This window comes from Cetorhinus maximus, chromosome 5 (genome assembly GCF_964194155.1).
Source record: "Cetorhinus maximus chromosome 5, sCetMax3.hap1.1, whole genome shotgun sequence".
Lineage (NCBI taxonomy): Eukaryota > Metazoa > Chordata > Chondrichthyes > Lamniformes > Cetorhinidae > Cetorhinus > Cetorhinus maximus.
Window position 1 is genome coordinate 171,550,961 of NC_135883.1, and position 19,982 is coordinate 171,570,942.

The window sequence follows — 19,982 nt, forward strand, 5'->3', positions numbered from 1 at the left end:
GGTGGATCATTGGATCAAAAGTTGGTCTTTTTTGAGGGGAGAAGCATTGATGGCAGTTTTGATGGAGAGAGGAACAACACCTGAAGAGGAAGAACTGTTAACGTCAAAGAAGGTGGAAACTAGGAGGGGAAGTTGGGTAGTCACCAGGTTCGTGGGAGAATAGGGTCCAGTGGTAATGACCTGCAACTTGCTACTTACGAGAGAGATGGAAGTGGAACTGATTAAAGATTTCAAAAGGAAATTGAATGGGCACTTGAGGGAAATAAACTTGCAGGGCTACAGGGATAGAACAGGGGAATGGGACTGACTTTTGTTGCACAGAGAGCCGGCACAAGTCGATGGGCTAAGTGGCCTCCTTTGCTACCATCATGGCTTTATAATCTATGACTCTTAGATAAGAAATTGTAAAGGTAAGAAGTAATTTGTGAGTAGTTTATTGGCTCCCTAACAGTAGTTACACTTTAGAACAGAGCATACAGGAAGAAAGGTACCAGAATAATCAGGAATAACTTCACGTCTATATGTAGATTGAGAAAATCAGATTGGCAAAGGTGGCCTGGGAAATGGGTTCATAGTATGTCTTCAGGACAGTTTCTCAGAGCAGTATTTTCTAGTACGTACCAGGGAACAAGCTCTCCTAGACCTGGTAATGTGCAATGAGACAGGATTAATCAATAACCTCGTGGTTATGACGTCTGTTGAGAGTCTAGACGGCTGTGTTGCCTGCCTAGTGCCATGTTTCAGGACATTTGCTCAGGGCTGGAGAGTAACTTACAGTGGGAGGGGGAGAATCTAGTTGTCTTGGTCCATGTAGGTACCAATGATATAGGTAGAACTAGGAAAGAGGCTCTGCATAGAGAGTATGAGGAGCTAGGCACTAAATTAAAAAGCAGAACCTCAAAGGTTATAACCTCTGGGTTATTCCCTAAGCCATGTGCAAATTGGCATAGGGTACAGGAAATTAGAGAGATGAGTATGTGGCTCAATGACTGGTGTGGGTGAAGTGATTCCGGTTTGTGGGGCATTGGCACCAGTACTGGGGAAAGTGGAAGCTGTACTGCTGGGGTGGTATACACCTTAACCTGGGACCTGTGTACTAGCGAGCTGCGTAACTAGGGCAGTAGAGAGGGTTTTAAACTAAATAGTAAGGGCAAGGGATCAAATCTGGGAAGATGTGGTAAATCAAAGAGTAGAGAAAAGGCTAGAGAGAAAGGTATCAATATGGGAAATGATAAACAGTCCGTGGCAGGAAGGGACAGAGAGGTCAGGGAACACAAATCTAAGAGCAAATTAGCAGATAAGGCTAGAGGTTCCAAAAATAATAAAAGGACAAAACTGAAAACTCTGTGTCTGAAATGCACATAGCATTCGAAACAAAACAGATAAACTGATAGTGCAAATAAAAATAAATAAGCAGGATCTGATAGCCATTACAGAGACATGGCTGCAGGGTGACATAGGTTGGGACCTGAATATTGAAGCGTACAGGACATTTAGGAAGGATAGGAAGCTAGAAAAGGGGATAGGGGTGGCTCTGATGGTATTAGCACATTAGAGGGGAATGGCCTAAGTTCATGAAATCAGGATATAGAAATGGTTTGGCAAGAGATGAGAAATGATTAAGGCAAGAAGTCACTTGTGGGAGTGGTGCAGAGGCTTCCTAACAGTACCCACTGTGCTGGGATGGGGTATAAAAGAAGAAATAATGGGAGTTTGTTGGAGGTACGGCGAGATTCATAGGGGATTTTAACCTGCATATAGACTGGGAAAATCAGATGGGAAAAGGTAGCCTAGATAAGGAATTCATAGAAGATTTTCAGGATAGTTTCTTAGAACAGCATGTTCTAGCACCAAACAGACAGCAGGCTATACTAGACCTAGTGTTGTGCAATGAGATAGGATTAATTAATGACCTCATAGCGAAGGTGCCATAAGGTAGCAGCGATTATAATACGAGCGCTTGGCACGTCATAACATTCAAGGTTATGGGCCAAGTGCTGGTAAACGGGATTAGGTAGGTAGGTCAGGTGTTTCTCACGTGTCAGTGCAGACTCGATGGGCCGAAGGGCCTCTTCTGCACTGTGATTCTGATTGATTGAATTTTACATTCAGTTTGAGGGAGAGAAGAGTGGGTCTAAGACTAGTATTTTAAACTTAAATAAAGGCAATTATGAGGGCATGAAAGCACAGCTAGCTAAAATGAACTGACAAATTAGGATAAGGGAGAGGTCAATAGAGGTGCAGTGGCAGCCAGTTAAGGCGGTATTTCAGAATAGACGAATAGATACATTCCAACGAGAAAGAAAGATTCAAAAGGGGAGGACCCACCATCTGTGGTTAACTAAAAAAGTTAAAGATAGTATCAAACTTAAAGAAAAAGCACAAAGACAGGTGATAGGTCAGATGACTGGACCGAATATAAAAACAGCAAAAAATGACTAATCTTTCTTTCCTTACCAATCTTTTAGAGAATGAGAGAAAGCTAGCTAGAAATATAAAGATGGATACTAAGAGTTTCTATAGATATTTTTAAAAAGAGTTAACCAAGTGAATGTTGGTCCAAGAGGAAGTGAGTCTGGGGAACTGATATTGGAAAATAAGGAGGGCAGATGAATTGAACCAGTATTTTGTATCGGTCTTCACTATAGAGGATGCAAGTAACAAAGGAGGCGGTGGCATAGTGACATTGGCACTGGACTGGTAATTCAGAAGACAGCAGATGGTAGAATTTGAATTCAATGAAAATCTGTCATATAAACCCATCTGGTTCACTATTGTCCTTTAGGGAAGGAAATCTGCTCAACTTACCTGGTCTGGCCTACATGTGAGTCCAGACCCACAGCAATGTGGTTGACTCTGAAATGCCCTCTGAACAAGGGCAATTAGAGATGGGCAATAAATGCTGATCTAGCCAGTGATGCCCGAACCCATGAACAAATTTTTAAAAAATCCCAGAAATAGCTGCAATTCAGGAAATGCAAGGAGGAACTCAGGAGAATTACAATCACCAAGGAAGTGGTACTGAGCAAACTGTTGGAGCTATGGGCTGACAATGCTCGGGTCCTGATGGACTTCGTCCTAGAGTCTTAAAACAAGTGGCTAGTGAGATAGTTGGTGCATTGGTCTCAATTTTTCAAAATTCCCTAGATTCGGATAAGGTTCCATTTGATTGGAAAATAGCAAATGTAACTCCTGTATTCAAAAAGGGAGGACGACAGAAAGCAGGAAACTACAGGCCAGTTAGCTTAACATCTATCATAGGGAAAATGTTAGAAGCTATTATTAGAGATGTTATAGCAGGGAAGTAATTAGGGAAGCTAACAGAATGTTATCACTTATTGCGAGAGGAATTGAATACAAAAGTAGGGATGTTATGCTTCAGTTGTACAGGGCATTTGTGGGACCACATCTAGAGTACTGTGTACAGTATCGTCACTTTATTTAAGGAAGGAAGTAAATGCATTAGCAGTTCAGAGAAGGTTTACTAAACTAATACCAGGAATGGGCAGGTTGTCCTATGATGAAAGGCTAGGCTTGTATCCACTGGAGTTTAGAAGAGCAAGAGGCAGCTTGATTGAAACATACAAGATCCTGAGCTGTATTGACAGGGTGGATGTGGAGAGGATATTTCCTCTTGTAGGGGAATTTAGTACTAGGGGCCACAGTTTAAAAATAAAGGGTCGTCCATTCAGGACAGAGGTGAGGAGAAATGTTTTCACTCAGAGGGTCATGAGTCTTTGGAACTCTTCCTCAAAAGGCGGTGGAAACAGAGCCTTCAAATATATTTTGAGGCAGAGCTAGATAAATTCTTGATAAGCAAAGAGGTGAAAGGCTATCGGGGGTAGGCGGGAATGTGGGGTTGAGATTAAATCAGATCACCCATGATCTTATTGAATAGCGGAGCAGACTCGAGGGGCCAAGTGGCTTACTCCCGCTCCTAATTCGTATTTTCATATGTTGGTAAAGCAGCCTCTGGATGACAGCAATAATAACACAATAGAATTTCATGTTCAGTTTGAAATGGAGAAGTGTGGATCCATGACTAGCATTTTAAACTTACATAAAGGTAACTATGAGAATACGAAGGCAGAGTTGGCTAAGGTGAACTGGGAAATGAGGTTAAAAGATAGCACTCAAGAACAGAGTGCTTACCCTAGTCCTGCTGTTATCACATTCTGCTTTCTTACCTTAATGCCACCATCAGCACCTCCTTTAGCCTGTACCACTACCATTAACACCCCCTTTCCCCTTTTGTTCATGACATCTTTGTCAATCTCTCCCTTGCCCCCACCTATCTCTGGCCTTCTATCCAGCTTCACCTGCTCCACCCCCCTTAAACAGTATAAATTTGATCACATTTCTACTTCTCTTTAGCTCTGGCTCGAAACGTTAAATCTGTTTTCCTCTCCACAGATGCTGTTAGACCTGCTGAGTTTTTCCAGCATTTTCTGCTTTTATTTCAGATTTCCAGCATCTGCAGTATTTTGCTTTTATCAAAGTATCTGGGTCTTCGAATTCATTCAAGGATCACAGTTAGACAGATTTTTATTAGGCAAGAGAGTCAAGGGTTGTAGGGGCAGACAGCAATCAGATCAGCCATGTTCCTATAAGGGAGAGAGGGAGTGGGTCTCATGGACATGATGAACTCAGAGGGCATGAGTGAAGTGGCAAAGAAACTAGAAAGATACAAGTTGAGGACTAGGGTAGCAAGGAGCCTTAGAGGAGGGGAGGTGGTGACAGTGGTATTGTCACTGGACTAGTAATCCAGAGACCCAGGGTAATGCTCTCAGGACCTGGGTTCGAATCCCAGCATGACAGATGGTGAAGTTTGAATTCAATAAAAATCTGGAATTAAAAGATAATCTAATGATGACCATGAAACCACTGCTGATTGTTGTAAAAACCCCATCTGGTTCACTAATGTCCCTTTAAGGAAAGAAATCTGCCATCTTTATCCGGTCTGCCCTACATGTGACTCCAGATCCACAGCAAGCTGGTTGATACTTAAATGCCCTCTGAAATGGCCTAGCAAGCCACTCAGTTGTATCAAATTGCTAAAAACAAGTCAATTAGAAATGAAACTAGACAGAGCACCAGGCATTGATGTAGGAACTTGAAATGACAATGGCAAACTGAGCCCTGTCGACCCTGTAAAGTCCTCCTTACTAATAGCTGAGGGCTTTTGCCAAAATTGGGAGAGCTGTCTCACAGACTAGTCAAGCAACAGCCTGACATAGTCATACTCACAGAATCATACCTTAAAGATCATGCCCCAGACACCACCATCACCATCCCTGGGTATGTCCTGTCCCACCACCAGGACAGACCCAGCAGATGTGGCAGCACAGTGGGAGGGAGTTGCCCTGGGAGTCCACAATATCGGCTCCGGACCCCATGATGTCTCATGGCATCAGGTCAAACATGGGCAAGGAAACCTCCTGCTGATTACCATGTACCGCCCTCCCTCAGCTAATAAATCAGTGCTCCTCCATGTTGAACACCACTTGCAGGAAGCACTGAGGGTGGCAAGGGCGCAGAATGTACTCTGGGTGGGGGACTTCAATATCCAACACCAAGAGTAGCTCAGTAGCATCACTACTGATCAAGCAGGCTGAGTCCCAAAGGACAAAGCTACTAGACTGGGCCTGTAGCAGGTGGTGAGGGAATCAACAAGAGGGGAAAACATAGTTGACTTCTTTCTCACCAACCTGTCTGGCGTAGATGCATCTATCCATAACAGTTGGGACACCGTAACTGTCCTATGGTGGTAGGAGTGACCACCACACAGTCGTTGTGGAGGTGAAGTTCTGTCTTCACATTGAGGATACTCTCCATTGTGTCGTGTGGCTAAATGGGATAGATTTTGCACAGATCAAGCGACTCAATATTGAGCTCAACTCAATGACAACCATGTGGCGATGTGGGCCATCAGTAGCAGCAGAATTTTGAATATAATAACAGGGTCATTACTTTGTGGAAGCTTTTTATGGATACAGTGAAAAGCTAAGCTTATAAATAATGTTAAATTGTAATTGTAAACCTAACATTGGCTAACTTCTACAAATGAGTTAACAGAGAATCTTTATGCTGTGTTCATGGTTTTGTGCTAATATTAGGAAGGTGACTTGTTAAAGGCCAGGCAATAAATGGTTAAAAGCCAGGCAACAGCTGTTTTTGCTTCCCAGTTTGTGACCTTTTTGATTACAAATATCGTGTAAAGTTGTTTGCTGAAAACTCAAAGTAAGGTCAAAAGGTATTTTGACAGCATCTGTGGAGAGAGCAAAGAAGAGTCATATGGATTCAAAATGTTAACTCTGTCTTTCTTTCCACAGATGCGGTCAGACCTGCAGAGTTATTCCAGCATTTTTTGTTTTTGTTTCAGATCAAGGAGGAGATTGGCCAAACTTGCTGTCGGTAGCTTCCTGCTCTAGGGAGGGCTGCCGCAGGTGAAAATGAGCCAACCATTGACCGTTGCTATCAGAGAAAGAAGCCAATCATGGACCATCGCAATCAAAGAAAAGAGCCAATCATGGGCCGTCGCTATCAGAGAAAGGACCTATCAGAAAGTGTGTATATGGCAGGGCGGGAAGCAGAGGCCTATTTAAGCACGGGGTTCATTAAGCTCGAGGCCATTGCTGCAGCCGGACAAGGAAGGGGGATAGCCCGGTCAGCTATCCAAACAGAGAATGGAAAAGGACGGATCAACAACCCAATCCTGTCTGTTTCTCAGGGAAACCAAGCAACCAAAGCATGGGGTGAGTAGTCTCTAGTATAAGTAGTATTGAACTGACTGTAACAGAAATCAAACAATAAAGTGCAGTTGTTTTGAGCGAAGTCCCGAGTTTTGGGTCATTGATATCCAGAGTAAACCTCCGAACCCAGATGGTAGGAACAGCCTACACAACAACAATCTGTAGCCTCATGGCCCGGCATATCCCCCACTCTACCATTACCACCAAGCCAGGAGATCAATCCTGGTTCAATGAAGAGTGCAGGAGGGCATGCCAGGAGCAGCACCAGGCATATCTAAAAATGAGGTGTCAACCTCGTGAAGCTACAAGGCTACTTGCATGCCAAACAGCATAAGCAGCCAAGTTATAAGCAGAGCTAAGCAATTCCACAACCAATGAATCCGATCTAAGTTCTGCAGTGCTGCCACATCCAGCTGTGAATGCTATTGGACAATTAAACAACTCACTGGAGGAGGCGGCTCCACAAATATCCCCAACCTCAATGATAGGGGAGCCCAACACATCAGTGCAAAAGGTAAGGCTGAAGCATTTGCAACAGTCGTCAGTCAGAAGTGCCGAGCGAATGATTCATCTCAGCCTCCTCCAGAGGTCCCCAACATCACAGATGCCAGTCTTCAGCCAATTTGATTCATTCCATGTGATGTCAAGAAATGGCTGAAGGCACTGTGTACTACAAAGGCTATGGTCCCAGAAAATATCCTGGCAATAGTACTGAAGACTTGTGCTCCAGGACTTGCTGTGCTCCTAGCCAAGCTGTACGAGTACAGCTACAACACTAGCATCTACCCGGCTATGTGGAAAATTGCCCAGGTATGTCCTGTACACAAAAAGCAAGACAAATTCAACTCGGCCAATTACTGCCCCATCAGTCTACTCTCAACCATCAGTAAAGCGGTGGAAGGGCTCATCAACAGTGCTATCAAGCAGCACTTGCTTAGCAATAACCTGCTCACAGTTTGGGTTCTGCCAGGGCCACTCAGCTCCTGACCTCATTACAACCTTGGTTCAAACATGGGACAAAAGAGCTGAACTCCAGAGGTGAGGTGAGAGTGACTGGCCTCGACATTAACGCAGCATTTGACTTAGTGTGGCATCAAGGAGCCCGAGCAAAACTAGAGTCAATGGGAAGCAGGGGGAAAGCTCTCCACTGGTTGCAGTCATACCTAGCACTAAGGAAGGTGGTTGTGGTGGTTGGAAGTCAGTCATCTCAATTCCAGGACATCACTGCAGGGGTTCCTCAGGGTAGTGCCCTAAGCCCAGCCATCTTCAGCTGCTTCATCAATGAGCTTCCTTCCATCATGGTTGAAAAATAGAAGAAACTGAGGGGTCTTGACAGAGTGGATGTGGAGAGGATCTTTCCTCTTGTGGGAGAATCTAGATCTAGGATCATTGTTTAAAAATAAGGGACCGCCCATTTAAGACAGAGATGAGAAGAAATTTTTTCTCTGAGGTTCGTGAGTCTTTGGAACTCTTCTTCCACGGCCTTTTGAGGAAGAGAGTCTTTGAATGTTTTCAAGGCAGAGCTAGATATGTTCTTGATAAACTAGGGAGTGAAAGGTTATCAGGGGTCAGTGGAAGATTGCAGTCAGATCAGCCCTGATCTTATTAAATGGCGGAGCAGGCTCAAAGGACCGAGTGGCCTACTCCTGCTCTTAGTTTGTATGTTTGTAAAAGGTCAGATGTGGGGATGTTCATGTTATTTCACAAAGTTAAGAACAATTCGCGACTCTTCAGTCCATGTCCAAATGCAGCAAGAACAGGACAATATCAAGGCTTGGGCTGACAAGTGGCAAGTAACATTTGCGCCACACAAGTGTCAGGCTATGACCATCTCCAACAAGAGAGAATCTAACCATTGTCCCTTGACACTATAGACAGCCTGGGGGGTTACCACTAACCCCAAAGCCTGTCCACCATTTACAAGACACAAGTCAGGAGTGTGATGGAATGCTCCCACTTGCCTGGATGAGTGCAGTTCCAACAACACTCAAGAAGCTCGACACCATCCAGAACAAAGCAGGCCGCTTGGTTGGCACCCGATCCACCACCTTCAACATTCACTCCCTCCATCATCGATACACAGTAGCAGCAGTGTGTACCATCGACAAGGTGCACTGCAACAACTCACCAAGGCTCTTTCATCAGCAACTTCCACACTTGCAACCTCTACAATCTAGAAGAACAAGGGCAGCAAATATATGGCAACACCACCATTTGGAAGTTCCCCTCCAAGCGACTCACCCTCCTGACTTGGAAATATATTGCTGTTCTTTCACTGTCGCTGAATCAAAGTCCTGGAACTCCCTCCCTCATAGCACTGTGGGTGTACCTACACCACATGGACTGCAATGGTTGAATGGGGCTCATCACCACCTTCTCAAGGGCAATTAGGGTGGGCACTAAATGCTGGCCTAGCTAGTGACACCCACATCCCATAAATGAATGAAAAACAAATAAGGCGATAGGCAAAAGAACCAGAGACGACAAAAGGAGGAACTTTTTAAGTAGTTCCTCCCGATATGGTGGTGAATAAAGATTCAATAATTTTCCTAAAAAGGGAATTGGATAAATAGTTGAAGGAGAAAATATTGCTGGAAGATGAGGAAAGAGTGGAGGAGTAGGACTAACTGGATTACAGACTCAATGGGCTGAATAGCCTTCTGTGCTGTGCACATCATTGATTCAGTGGCATGACCTGGCTCAATTCAATGACATTGCATAGAATCCACAGCATGGAAATTGGCTATTCGATACAATTATGTCAGTGTTTATACTTCACAAAAGTTTCCTCTCACTCCAATCTCTTCCCAGCCTGCCCCTGGATCACTCTACTCCTTCCTCCCTCATGTCTGTATCGAGAGTCAACACTATCCCATAAGTATTGATTTGTTATGCAGCCAAACCTGAAATATGTCTTTAGCAGCCTCAATTAAATTAAAATATATACCAAGAGCCACACACGCATTACAGTCAGTTACACTTATGTGTATAGAAAAACCATACCCATTTCTTCTGTGGTGTTCCTACTGCACTAGGTCCTAAGAAAGTTCCTGAGCAAATAGTTTGCTCAGATTATATCTTTCAACAGCCTCCAGGTTATAATAATATTCTATTTCATCCTCTGGCTGGAATAATAAATAGAAAGCACTGGTTCATGTTGGAGTACAGTCCCATATTGCAGGCAGTGCTTCAATACCTCAACCAAATAACCTTCTTCACATAAAATAAGTCATGGTCAAATTAATTCCTAGCCTCTGGTAGCCACAGTATTTATATGGCTAGTCCAGTTCAGTTTCTGGTCAATGGTAACCCCCAGAATGTTGATAGTGGGGAATTCAGTGATGGTAATGCCATTGAACATAAATGGGCAATGGTTAGATTCTCTCTTGTTGGAGACAGTCATTGGCTGACCTTGTGTGGCGCGAATGTTACTTGCCACTTGTCAGCCCAAGCCTTGATATTGTCCAGGTCTTGCTGCATTTGGACATGGACTGCTTCAGTATTTGAGCAGTTGCGAATGGTGCTGAACACTGTACAATCATCAGTGAACATCCCCACTTCTGACCTTATGATGGAAGGAAGGTAATTGATGAAAGAGCTGAAGATGGCTGAGCTAAGAACATTACCCTGAGGAACTCCTTCAGTGATGCCCTGGAGCTGTGATGACTGACCTCCAACAACCACAATCATCTTCCTTTGTGCTAGGTATGACTGCAACCAGCAGAGAGTTTTCCCCTGATTCCCATTGACTCAAGTTTTGCTGCGGCTTCTTGATGCCACAGTCGGTAAAATGGTGTCTTTGATGTCAAGGGCAGTCACTCTCACCTCACCTCGGGAGTTCAGCTCTTTTGTCCATATTTGAACCAAGATTGTAATGAGGTCAGGAGCTGAACGGCCCTGGCGGAACCCAAACTGGGCGCCAGTGAGCAGGTTATTGCTAAGCAAGTGCCGCTTGATAGCACTGTTGATGACCCCTACCATCATTTTACTGATGATGGAGAGTAGACTGACGAGGCAGTAATAGGTCAGGTTGGATTTGTCCTGCCTTCTGTGTACAGGACTCACCTGGGCAATTTCTACATAGTCAGGTAGATTGTGACCATGAAACTATCATCGATTGTCATACAAACCCATCTAGTTCACTGATATCCTTTCGGGAAGGAAATCTGCTGTCCTTACCTAGTCTGGCCTACATGACTCCAGGCTCACAGCAATATGGTTGACTCTCAACTGTCCTCTGAAATGTTCAGCTCAAGGGCAATTCAGGATAGGCAACAAATGCTGACTTAGCCAGCAACGCCCACATCCCATGAAAGAATAAAGAAAAAGAAGCATCAGATAGGTGGATAACATTGAAACATGGACTGAGGGAGGCCTGAAGAAGCAAGATGATGTCAATGGCTCTTAAGACTATGGTGAAAGCGACCAAACCATCTAGCAAGGGTTAGTGGGTAGCAATGAGGAGCAGGAACCCAAGCAAGATTCCTATTCAGGGACACAAACGCCAATTGCTAGAGCCCCACTCATAATTAGGTCAGCACAAACTAGAGATTAAATCTTTTATCACTGATCTACATGGACTGCGTAATTAACTTTAAGCCAAAGGGAGGAGCTCAAGAGTTTTAACCTTTATTCAACTTTGTCAAGATCAGCAGCTCTCAAATTATTTTGAGCAGGATGCTAGATAGTTTCTTGCAAAAACATGCAACAATATGGAGCGTGCAATAAAATGCAAAAGGACTAACAAGATGCAATACTGTCATGTAGCATCTGTTTACTATAAGTAGATGTCTCCACTGCATCTTGGCAAGTGCACAGGTGGCATCTAACCATAGCACATTTGTACTATCCAAAGGTCTGTAGAAAAATGTTCATCAGTTAACTACTTTAATTGAGAAACATTAAACCCATCAAATCAGAAGATACTGATTTCTTTATTTCATAGTCCCTTACCTTATTTTGCACAACGATGGATGCCATTTGCAGAGCAGCCAAATGCCTATTCTGATCTGATTGTAGAGACAGGTTTAAATCAGTTTGACATTTCTCAGCAATGGCCATCTGTCCCACTCCAGTTTCTAGATATTGAGGTTGTTTTAACTCAGGACCAGTTTCAAATCCATCCTCTTTATTTCCTCCACCCAGCCTGGCCCTTTTTTGCTTTCCCTCTCTATTTGCTTCCAGTGCCTTTCTTGTACTCAGACATCTGTCTAAGCTTTCTCTCTGAACATCAGCAACATCTCTCTTTGTGTTGTACTGTTTCTCAATCTTATCTTTCCTTGTTATAAACTGCTTTTTAATTGTTCTAGGACTTGTTGGTCTCCCCATATCCTGCCACCTTTTCCAGGATTCAACTCCAATGTCCATGCTGTTCATTCTTCTCTCAGGCACATCTCCACTTTCACTTGAACCCTTCACTAACTCATCTCCACTTGTTTCTTGCATTTGGCTCTTGCTGTGCCTAAACTCTGGACCCAAATCTCGGCTCGACTTGAGTGAACAGTGGCTTATCATTTGTTCTTTTATCCGAGGAGCTCTTACTGACTGAAAATTCTGTGGACTCAGCACTCTACAGGTGATCTCGTCCAGGAATTTGGAAAACTTTAGTTTCTCCAATATGATCCCTGCACCTGGCCCTTGGTGCCTATCTTGTGTTAAACTGAATTGCGGTGATAGTTTGCCTTGCATGGAGGCTCTTCGGTCCTTCTGTCCTCTCAATATTTGCGGAGAAGGAAAGATTGACTGGTCTGTTCTATTTTGGGCTAGTGTTTCTGCAGACCTGGCTTTACGTATACTTTCAACTTTAACACCTAGCATGTTGGTCTGTTTGAGAATTCCTTTGCGAGGCAGCCGAATCTGGGAACTATCCACCTCCCTTGGAGCAAGAATTTGAGCAGGCTCTTTGAAGACTAAACCACGGCCCAGACTCCTGGTTTTCAGTGGCTGTCTGCAATTTTCATCCTCATTCATAGGTGTCATGAGGGTTTTCTCAGTTTTAGTCATAGACCTCATTAAGCCTTGTACTGCTGAGCTCAGATCACCTTCACCTGACTGTTTGCAAAAGCATAGAGGATACACATTCCTAACATCCAGCCTGTTTGGAGAAGAGACATCCTCTCTTCCACTGCTCGAATCCTGAGACCAGAGGGGAGAAAAAGGAGCATTTGATGCTTCTGAATTTTCCACACTCTGCAGCACTCCTACATCTGGGTTGCCAATGGTATCCGTGTAACTGTATCGTCTGTGTTGTAGTAGAGGCACACGGCTGTTCTCAGTTACCTGACTCAGCTCAGATGGTATGGCTGTCCCATCTAGCTCATCCCTAAAAGCTGGTGGCTCATGCCGATTCTCCCGGTGCTGAGGCGGTGCCTTTCTGTATGGCCTTCTTGTTGTTGGCGTGTTACTCATGTTCAGGCTCTCTATGTTTCACTCCCCACCGCACAACCTAATAAATCAAAAGCAGAGGGGTTAGAAACATTTCAGTGAGTGTAAGTAGTTGGAAAATGCCAGTGCTTTAAGTCAATTTCACCCCTGCCCAAAGTTACAATGAGCTGACCTGTTTAATTGACGAAATGATGGAAGTAATCGTTAGACGTGCATTGCTGCAGGAAGGGCAGTGAGAAGAGCTGTTGATATAAATAATTGTCAAAAGGACATCAATTCATGTGAACTGCTTGTGCAGACAGAGGCAACACAAAACCCCTTTCAGCTAGAAGTGGAATAGTTGAAATCAAAGGGAGCATTGATTGGCAGTAACATTTCATTGATCAAATTGTTTGTGCTGTCAATATCAGGAGTCAGTAAATGTGATTTAAACCGCCAAATTCAGTAGTCAATTTTTTTCCTGTATTATGTATTTACTCTCACATTTCCACCAGTGCCAAGAATAGTGCCATTGGCTCAGTTTCCAAACTCAGCCTTCAGTGCACTAATGTACTATCGCCGAATTTGTGGATGATACAAAAATAGGGGAAGGCAAGTGGTGAGGATGATGCAAGGAGTCCACAAAGGGATATAGACAGGTTACGTGAGTGGGCAAAAAAGTGGCAGATAGAATATAATGTGGGAAAATGTGAGGTTATGCACTTTGGCAGGAAGAATAGAGGAGCTGAGTATTATTTAAATGGAGAAAGACTGCAGAAGACTGCAGCACAGAGGGATTTGGGGGTCCTTGTGCATGAATCCCAAAAAGCTAACATACAAGTTTAGCAGGTAATAGGGAAGGCAAATGGAATGTTGGTCTTTATTTCAAAGGGAATTGAGTATAAAAATAGGGAAGTCTTGGTAAAACTATACAAGACACTAGTTAGACCACACCTAGAATACTGTGAACAGTTTTGGTCCCCTTATCTAAGGGAAGATATACTGGCATTGGGGGCAGTCCAGAGAAGGTTCACTAGGCTGATCCTGGGGATGGAGGGATTTTCTTATGAGGAAAGGTTGAGTAGGTTGGGCCTGTACTCATTGGAGTTTAGAAGAATGAGGCACGAGCTTATTGAAACATATAAGGTTCTTAGGGTGCTTGACAGGATAGATGCTGAGAGGTTGTTTCCCCTTGTGGGAGAGTCTAGAACTAGAGGCATAATCTCAGAGTAAGAGGTCACCCATTTAAAACAGAGATAAAGAGGAATTTCTTCTCTCAGAGGGTAGTAAATCTGTGGAATTCTTTACCGCAGAGGGGTGTAGAAGCTGGGTTGTTAAATATATTCAAGGCCGAGATAGACAGATTGTTAATCAATACAGGAATCAAAGGTTATGGGGAAGAGGCAGGAAAGTGGAGTTGAGGATTATCAGATCAGCCACGCTCTCATTGAATGGTGAAGACTTGATGGGCCGAATGGCCTACTTCTGCTCCTACGTCTTATGGTCTAAGTTCTATTTATCAATTGAGCTACAATAAATTTGACTTAAAGGTATATGATCTGATGATTAGTTTAGAAACAATTGAAGGTAAACTCAAGCTGTATACTACTATCTCATTTACAATGTCAGCAGCAGAAAAGGGGAATCACAGTGGAAGGTGAACCCCAAAGTCCATTAATGAGTTGGTTCAAAGCACACAGCCACATCCACATTGCCAGATTACCGTGAACAATTTAAATTCATTTTCAGGAAGTAAGCATCACTACCAAGGATAGCATTTATTGCCCATCCTAGGCTTACTAGGCCATTTCAGAGGGCATTTACAAGTGAACCATGTTCTTGGGATACTCAAGTTAAATATGGGATAGACTAGGTAAGGGCAGCATGGTTACTTCCCTGAAGATATTGTTGAATAAGTTGGATTGTTAAGACAATCTGACAGCTCCACGGTCACTTTAACTGATACAAGCAGATTTTTTTAAATAAACCAAATTAAAATTCTCAAAATGTCATAGTGGGATTGTACTCGTGTTCTCTGGATTCTTATTCCAGAATTTTGGATTACAAGCCCAGAAACATAACTACCCAACTGTATACATATTCTGCTCACTGTGCTACAATAAAGATATCCAGGCATTGGTGGCAATGAAGAACAGGGAAACCAAACTCATCCTCAACTCAAGGTACTGAGCTATGAGAATAGGTTCAGAGCCATAGGCGAAGGCTCAAGGGGAACGTTATTCAATGTTTTAATATCCTTTAAGAAATCAAAAAATTGGATCCTGATAATATGTTCAAAATTGCCACAAACTCCAGAACCAGGAGACGTGGTTAGACGGAAGAAAGATTACACATCTTCAGATGTAATTATTTTCTGCAAAAATCATAAAAATGTGCAATGGTTGCTCATTGAAGAGAGAACTGGATAAATATTTGAGGGTATTAGTTTTTGGAGTGGCCATTTGGACCTGTACTATAAATGTTCTGAAAGGAAGAACAATCGTCAAGTCAAATGAAAACAGAACTCAAACAATAACAGAAAATACTGTAAATACTCAGCAGGTCTGGCAGCATTAGTGGAGAGAGTGATAGAGTTAACATTTAAGGTCACTGACCTTTTGGCAGATAAGTCATCAGCCTGAAGGTAAACTGTTTCTCTCTCCAGTGATGCTGCCAGACTTGCTGAGTTCTCCAATATTTTCTGTTCACTTGAGCATCACTGATTTTAATTGCTCCTTCATTGGTGGCCATGCCTTCAATTTTCCAGGCCCCAAGCTCTGGAATTTCCTCCCTAATCTTCTCTGGCTCTCCATATGAATATACAAGTTAGGAGCAGGCGTAGGCCATTTGCCCCCTCGAACCTGCTCTACCATTCAATGAGATCACAGCTGATCTGATTGTAACCTCAACTCCACATTCCCACCGACCCCTGATAACTTTTCACCTCCTTACTTATCAAGAATCTATCTAGCTCCGCCTTAAAATATTCAAAGACTCTGCTTCCACCGCCTTTTGAGGAAGAGTTCCAAAGACTCTCAACCCTCAGAGAAAGAAATTTTCATCTCCATCTCCTACTCAAAACCAACCTCTGACCAAGCTTCTGGTCATCTGACCCAAAATCTCCCTTTATGGCTTGATGTCATATTTTGCTTTCTAATATTCCTGTGACCCCCTTCTCTGGACAGTGCCTTGGTGCCTTTTGTTAAAGGCAATATATCAATATAGGCTATTATTACAAAAGCAAAAACCTGCAGATGCTGGATACCTGAAATGAAAACAGAAAACACTAGAAACGCTCAGCAGATCAAACAGCATCCGCGGAAAGGGAATCATAGTTAACATTTCATGCCTACACAGAACTGAAAGATTAACTAGATTGTTGTTATTGTTTATTTTATATGTCCAGCAGTCCCAGTATTTTACTTTTGATGACAGAACTCGTGCTGCTGACCTGAAAATGCAACTCAAAATTAAAGACAGCATTCCTGCTTTTAAAAATACTATTGAATACTAAGAAAAAGTACAGGGTGAGATCCTACGTACTGTCAATTAAAGTGGATGCCCAATAATGGGCAAGTAGAAATTCAGCAGAAATAAATAACCTGACTGCTGTTTCAATCAGTGATATCTTTTGTTTTAAATCAAACTTCCCCATTATAACTTTCACATTTATCCTGTGCTGTTGACTGGTAAGAGGAGCCCCCTCTAGTGTTCATGGCTCAAGAGAAGTAGAAGTGTGCTGGATCTTATACTGTTTTAAGAGGGGGTGGCACAGGTGGAGCAAGATTGAAGGTCTGGGATAGATGGGAGCTAAGGAGAGGTTGACAAAGATGTCGTGGACACAAGACAAAGGGCTAAAGAAGGTGCTGATAGTGGCATAAAGGTGAGAGCAGAACAAGGGCCGATGCTCTGTGAAAGCACAACATGGAAACCAACAAAAGATGGCCCTGTGTGGGTGGGGGGTTGGGGAAACATTATTAAAAAATAAAGAAATAAAAAATAAATAAAAAATGAAAATAAAAAGTAAAATTAATAAAACAAAAGAAAACAATTGGATTTTAAAAAAGGGGGTAAAGATGGAGGAGAGTGTTCATGGTCTGAAGTTGTTGAACTCAACGTTAAGTCCGGAAGGCTGTAAAGAGCCTAATCGGAAGATGAGATGCTGTTCCTCCAGTTTACATTGGGTTTCAGTGGCTAAGGATGGAAATGTGGGCATGAGAACAAGATGGTGTGTTGAAATGGTTAGCGACAGGAAGGTCAAGGTCATGCTTGCGGACTGAGTGAAGGTGTTCCGCAAAGCGGTCAGCCAGTCTGGATTAAGTCTCCCCAGTGTAGAGGAGACTGCATTGGGAGCAGCGAATACAATAGACCAAATTGAAGGGGGTGCAAGTGAAGCCCTGCTTCACCTGAAAGGAGTGGTTGGGGCTTTGGACAGTGAGAAGGGAGGAGGGAAAGAGGCAGGTGTTGCACCTTCTGCAATTGCATGGGAAGATGTCACAGGAATTGGTTTCAAGGTGCGGTACAGCACAGCAAGACACATTTGGGGGCAGGGGTGCAGAAGGTATCTTAGCCTGCAGGGTGTGTTTGAGCGATTCAAGTGGTAATTTGGTGAGTCGGCCAGCAGGAGTCGTCAACAAGTTATAACTCCCACCCTTAGTCTCAATAAAAAGAACCCCAACCTTCTCAAACTCTGTTGCCCAAAATGAAACTTACCAAACCCCCACCCTCTGCTCTTACGGTCAGGAACACCCCACCCCCTAGCCGGTCCCACAGTCAAAGTATTCCTTTATTTCACACAGAATCACAGAGTGCAGAAGAGGCCCTTCAGCCCATCGAGTCTGCACCGACACGTGAGAATCACCTGACCTACCTACCTAATCCCATTTACCAGTACTTGGCCCATAGCCTTGAATGTTATGACATGCCAAGTGCTCATCCAGGTACTTTTTAAAGGATGTGAGGCAACTCACCTCCACCACCCTCCCAGGCAGCACATTCCAGGCTGTCACCACCCTCTAGGTGAAAAAGATTTTCCTCACATCCCCCCTAAACCTCCTGCCCCTGACCTTGAACATGTGTCCCCTCGTGACTGACCCTTCAACTAAGGGGACAGCTGCTCCCTATCCACCCTGTCCATGCCCCTCATAATCCTGTACACCTCGATCAGGTCACCCCTCAGTCTTCTCTGCTCCAACGAAAGCAACCCAAGTCTATCCAACCTCTCTTCATAACTTAAATGTTTCATCCCAGGCAACATCCCGGTGAATCTCCTCTGCACCCCCTCCAGCGCAGCCACTTCCTTCCTATAATGTACCGACCAGAACTGCACACAGTACTCCAGCTGTGGCCTCACCAAGGTTCTATACAACTCCAACATGATCTCCCTACTTTTGTAATCTATGCCTTCATTGATAAAGGCAAGTGTCCCATATGCCTTTTTCATCACCCCACTAACATGCCCTTCCGCCTTCAGAGATCTATGGACACACACGCCAAGGTCCCTTTGTTCCTCAGAACTTCCTAGTGTCATGCCGTTCATTGAGCACTTCCTTGTCAAATTATTCTTTCCAAAGTGTATCACCTCACACTTTTCAGGGTGAAATTCCATCTGCCACATATCTGCCCATTTGACCATCACGTCTATATCTTCCTGTAGCCCAAGACACTCAATCTCGTAGTGGGGAGAACACAGGTGGTGGGGGAGGGGGACACAGACGGCATCTGAAGGGGTGGAAACACAGGTGGCATCGGGAAGCGGTGGACACAGGCAGTGTCGGCAATCGTGGTGGGGGGGGCTGGAGAGACATAGGCAGCATCGGGAGGGGGACGATGACACAGGCGGCGTCTGAAGGGGACGACGACACAGGAGGCGTCCGAAGGGGACGACGACACAGGAGGCATCCAAAGTGGGGGGTGGAAACAGGTGGCGCCTGGAGGGGGCCAGTCTCTGGCCTATAAGGGTCAGTCATTGCAGTGACCTCAGTCTGTGTGTCCAAAGGAGGCAGCTGCACCACACGTGGCAGGTCGACAGTCAGAGGGGGGAGTTTCAAGTTTGAAGCAGGGCAGGGCAAGCTGCAGGGGGAACAGGTTAATGGTCTCTGAGGGAGAGTCAATGGAAAATGAAGGACTGAGAAAAATGATGCTTGGATGCTTGGGGGAAGGAGTAGGGTAATGTTGGGAGGGTCAAGGGCGATGGGAGGAAGCTCTACAGCGACAGAGGGAGGGTGAAGTTGGATGGATTCCAGCTACAGGATCACAGTGTTAGTGTTCATTGACATGGCTAATAAGAAATTTTACCTTGCTGGTGATCAGGTGCTGCGAGGAAACATGTCCTCGCAGGAGATCAGGTTATTGTGGGAGGATGGGAAGAGCTCTGGATGTGGCCCATGAAAGGGGAATCCATTCCCATTGGTCAACTGCAGCTATTGTTGGAATGAAAGTCCATGTCGACAGGGGTGCTTGTATCATAGTCTGCTCTTTTCACACTGTTCACTTTGTGGATCTATCATAAGCTAATATTTTACAACCTTGGGCAGTGGAGGAGAGGATTCGCCACAGGAGGGCCTTGGTCGACGGGGAGGGAAGTCAGGAGGATGGCAAGCAGGGCCATCATTGTCACTGAAGCAGGTCAACATGTGGTCAAGAAGTGAAACAACTACCTTCAGATGTCCGAGTGTTTCTCACGTGTTGGTGCAGACTCGATGGGCCGAAGGGCCTCTTCTGCATCGTGAGATTCTGTGATGTAAAGTCAGAGATGGCTCAGACTTTCTCGGGTGGCAGTTGTATTGCTACTAGACTAGTAATCCAGAGACCCAGAGTAATGCTCTGGGAACCAGGGTTCAAATCCCACCATGGCAGATGGTGGAA

At 44.2% G+C, this 19,982-nt stretch overlaps 1 protein-coding gene across 3 annotated transcripts in view; it reads right to left on the reverse strand.

Annotated features, from left to right (window-relative positions):
* Positions 1–19,982, reverse strand: part of tjap1 (tight junction associated protein 1 (peripheral)) — a 305,890-nt gene that overhangs the window by 143,091 nt on the left and 142,817 nt on the right. For 2 of the 3 annotated variants that reach the window (XM_078542797.1, XM_078542800.1), the window contains one exon: positions 13,032–13,197. In XM_078542797.1, the coding sequence (XP_078398923.1) occupies positions 13,032–13,160 (129 nt within the window). In that variant the 5' untranslated portion in view covers positions 13,161–13,197. Of the gene's footprint in view, positions 1–13,031; positions 13,198–13,308; positions 13,379–19,982 lie in introns of all 3 variants that reach the window. The other variant, XM_078542799.1, reaches the window with a different exon arrangement.